At 51.1% G+C, this 3,154-nt stretch overlaps 1 protein-coding gene across 1 annotated transcript; it reads right to left on the bottom strand.

Moving 5' to 3' along the window:
* Positions 1–1,775: 1,775 nt before the first annotated feature.
* Positions 1,776–3,097, bottom strand: RIOK1 (RIO kinase 1; the record flags this gene model as incomplete). The annotated part of the gene is made up of 4 exons (XM_005854075.1): positions 1,776–2,384; positions 2,457–2,624; positions 2,763–2,898; positions 3,078–3,097. The coding sequence occupies 4 exons, from the start codon at positions 3,095–3,097 to the stop codon at positions 1,776–1,778; spliced, it is 933 nt and encodes a 310-aa protein (XP_005854137.1).
* Between the last annotated feature and the right edge of the window lie 57 nt (positions 3,098–3,154).

Here is a 3,154-nt window from a genome sequence, read left to right as displayed (position 1 = left end):
GTCTTCGTCTCCTCCTTCGTCGAATAGGGGCTCAGTTTGGCTGCCTTTATGGTAGCACTCTGGTGCCGGTGCAGGTATTAGCACGACTTTCCCTGTACGCATGAACGAGAGAGGTAAGGTGAGAGGGCAGCCAGGGGGCGGTGCCAGGCCGGTCCCCAGGCTCGCCGTTTTCCTTCCACGTCTGTCTCTTCCTTACCAAGTCCGCGGGCAATAGATATTGAAACTGTGTTTGGGTCCTGCGCCACAACACCATCTTTAAGCTTTGAAATTGTGTCAAGGGAATGACATGCGTCCAAACTTCGATTAACATAGGAAGCTGGCAGAGGCGAGTCCGACAGGCAGCCCACTAAACGACACCTGCGTTACCATCCCGCAGACCTACCTTGCGCGATGCCTCATGCGCCGCTGCTTCACTTGTTTTTTGGGTATTGGAATTATCGCTGGCGTGGATTTCTCTTTTCCCAATTTTATCCTCTCCCTCGTTCTCGGTTGAAGGCGCCGGTACATTCAAGAGCGAGTCAATCAATGCATCCAATTGTTCTTGGTCGTCCCTTCTGTTGCCGCCTTTTTCAGCGTTTTCCTTCTTTATCCCTCGTGTTAAAGCTCTGTCTCCTGCTGCAGCTGAGCCACGTTCCTCTCCTAGGCCCTCCCCTTCATTCTCACGCACCGCCCGCTTCCGCCGCATTTCTTCCAACTTTCTTTTTTTCTCTTCCAAAGCCGCGGCCCGTTTCCTGCGGGCTTCATCCATGTTAGAGGTGGCCTTCAGCAAGTTCCTTATATATGTGCTTGAAATTATGCGCATGAGTGTGTTTTAATTTATGAGCGCGCATGAGATTGATCGTCCTACTAGACACCCGTGTCGAGATACGATACTCAGGGAGGCTATTGCGTAGAACACGGTACTGTTTCCTCCCTTTCATAGCTTATAGGAAGGTGAGGAAGGTCAAACAATTCTGGCAGCGCCAGAAAAAAATGTGGAAAGAATACATAGCTACTTCGTAAAACGCGGTAATGCTCCCAGGCTTTCATGATTAATAGGAAGGCAAGGGAGCTCAATCTGTCGTCACAGCACCCCAAACATGTCGAGGTAAAAAGGGTCCCAAGATTTTTTCCCTCTTTTACAAAAAAATGTATTTATAGCTGAAATGCAAATGATTCCACGGTGAAAAGGAGGGGTATAGTAAACTTTCCAACACGTTGCGCAGAGGGACACCTCCGGGTATGCGTGCATGCACATGACTACTGTAACGATCCTTTTTTAAAGCCTCTTTCTTTGACCTTGTGCTAACCTCTCTTTCTGACATGGATCGTGCGTGGCTATCTGTTTGCCCTCAGTCTTGGCCTTGGCCACAGCGAATTAGCGCTATAGACCCCTGGAAAAATGACGTGTGGGAGCCGGATTTTCTGAAAGCCAATACAGCAAGATGGACCGGTCGAGCTCTGTTCAACACTTTGAGACAACGTCGTGGATAGCCAAGATGAATTATGCCTGCTTCGTAACCATTTAAAGGGCCGTTCATGAGCACATTGGTAGGAGTTATGGAGGTTGTGGTGTGATTTGTTAAGACCACTTCATGCTATACAAATCTTGTTATCGCGTCGTATGGGTTATGAATTAATTCACTTTTCCCATGTTTGGTGTGTAGTTTTTCCATTGTACCACCCAATGAAGGCGTACGTGGAAGAATTATGAACAAAATGCGCTTGTCTTTTTTTATTGTTCAGTGATCCCTCTTTTATTATCCCCTCTTTACATAATTTCTTTCTTCTTTTTCTCACTCCTCTTCTTCCACATCGCCCTCTTCTCTTCCATTTAATTCTCCTTCTTCCTCCTCATTGATATCAAGCTCAAGCTCATCTTCCTCTGCTTCTTCCTCCCGCTGCGCCGCACCGCTGAAAACCTCACGCACGCTCTTCAGAATCTCTTCCCAAGTTTCACTCCCGTCGATCAGTCGCTCGAGAATCTCTACGGCGGCCTCCGATTCCTTTCCGATGTCCATCTCCTCATCCGAAACGTTCCCCCAACCACCTTCGGCTTCCCTCCACTCTCTTTTCCCCTCCATTCTTCTTGGCTTGACGCCCGGCTCCACGTACACCATCTTCACGAACCTGACGCCATTTCCCTCCTTCCCCTCTCGTCCATCTTCCTCTAAAACCTTCACACCCTTGCTTTTAAAAAAGGAATGCACGTGTCTCAGATCCCGCGCCAACAACGTATCCGCCCAAGCATGGCCTTTGTGAACGGCCTGCCCCACGTCAATCAGGTGCACCTGATTCGCATGCCACAAGATGTTGTACTCGGACAAATCGCCATGCACCAAGCCCGCTTTCTGGTACAGGTCTCGGACCAGCATCAGCACACTTCGGTAACATTTCTCCCACCACTGTCGCGCTCCCCCGCCCTCCCCCCCTTCCCGTCCTCTCCCTTTGGAGGCAGCAGAGGGAGACAACCTCACCTCCCTGAGCTGTGGCGACGGCCAGCCGTCCTCCCCCAAGAAGGACATGACCAAGACGTGCTCCTTTTGGAGGAGCGGGACCGGGCACGGAATCCCTGCTTTCCTCATCCGAAGCAGGTTTCGTGCCTCTTTCTCCGCCCATAGTTGGAACTTGGCCCGGGTAGATTTCTGTCAGGGGACAAGAGGGGGAAGGAATGCGGAGGGGGATACGTGACATTAACATATGGAGGTCGCGAGGCATGAATTATGCGTCCTTATGTCTCTTTCTTCTGCTTGAACTCCCATCCTCCTCCCCTTTCTTCTAACCTTGTTGAAACGCAACTTCCCAAAGCGAGGATCGCCGTCAATGTACGCAGCCCGATTTGAAAATTCGTTCAGGGTGGTCTTGAAGATCTTGATGGCACAATCACATCCTGCGATCCCTTCCATGCTCTCCATTTTCCTTCCCGACAATGCCGACCCCGCAACAGACCTTTGGCCTTCCTCCCCCCCCTTCCTCCCCCCTTCCCTTTCAACCAACACCTTGTCCTCTTCCACCCGTCCCTCCACCTTCCTCTCCCTTTCCCCACTTCCATCTTCCCTCCATCCCTCCCCGTCCTCCTCCCTCCCTCTCGGCCCCACCCCTGGCGCATAATAGACATTGCTCTCTTTCCCGGTCTTCACCACTCCGCCCACCTCCCTAAACAAGCTACCTTTGT

The sequence above is a fragment of the Nannochloropsis gaditana genome (assembly GCF_000240725.1).
Source record: "Nannochloropsis gaditana CCMP526 unplaced genomic scaffold scaffold632, whole genome shotgun sequence".
Classification (NCBI taxonomy): Eukaryota; class Eustigmatophyceae; order Eustigmatales; family Monodopsidaceae; genus Microchloropsis; species Microchloropsis gaditana.
This window is presented reverse-complemented; position numbering and strand designations above follow the sequence as displayed.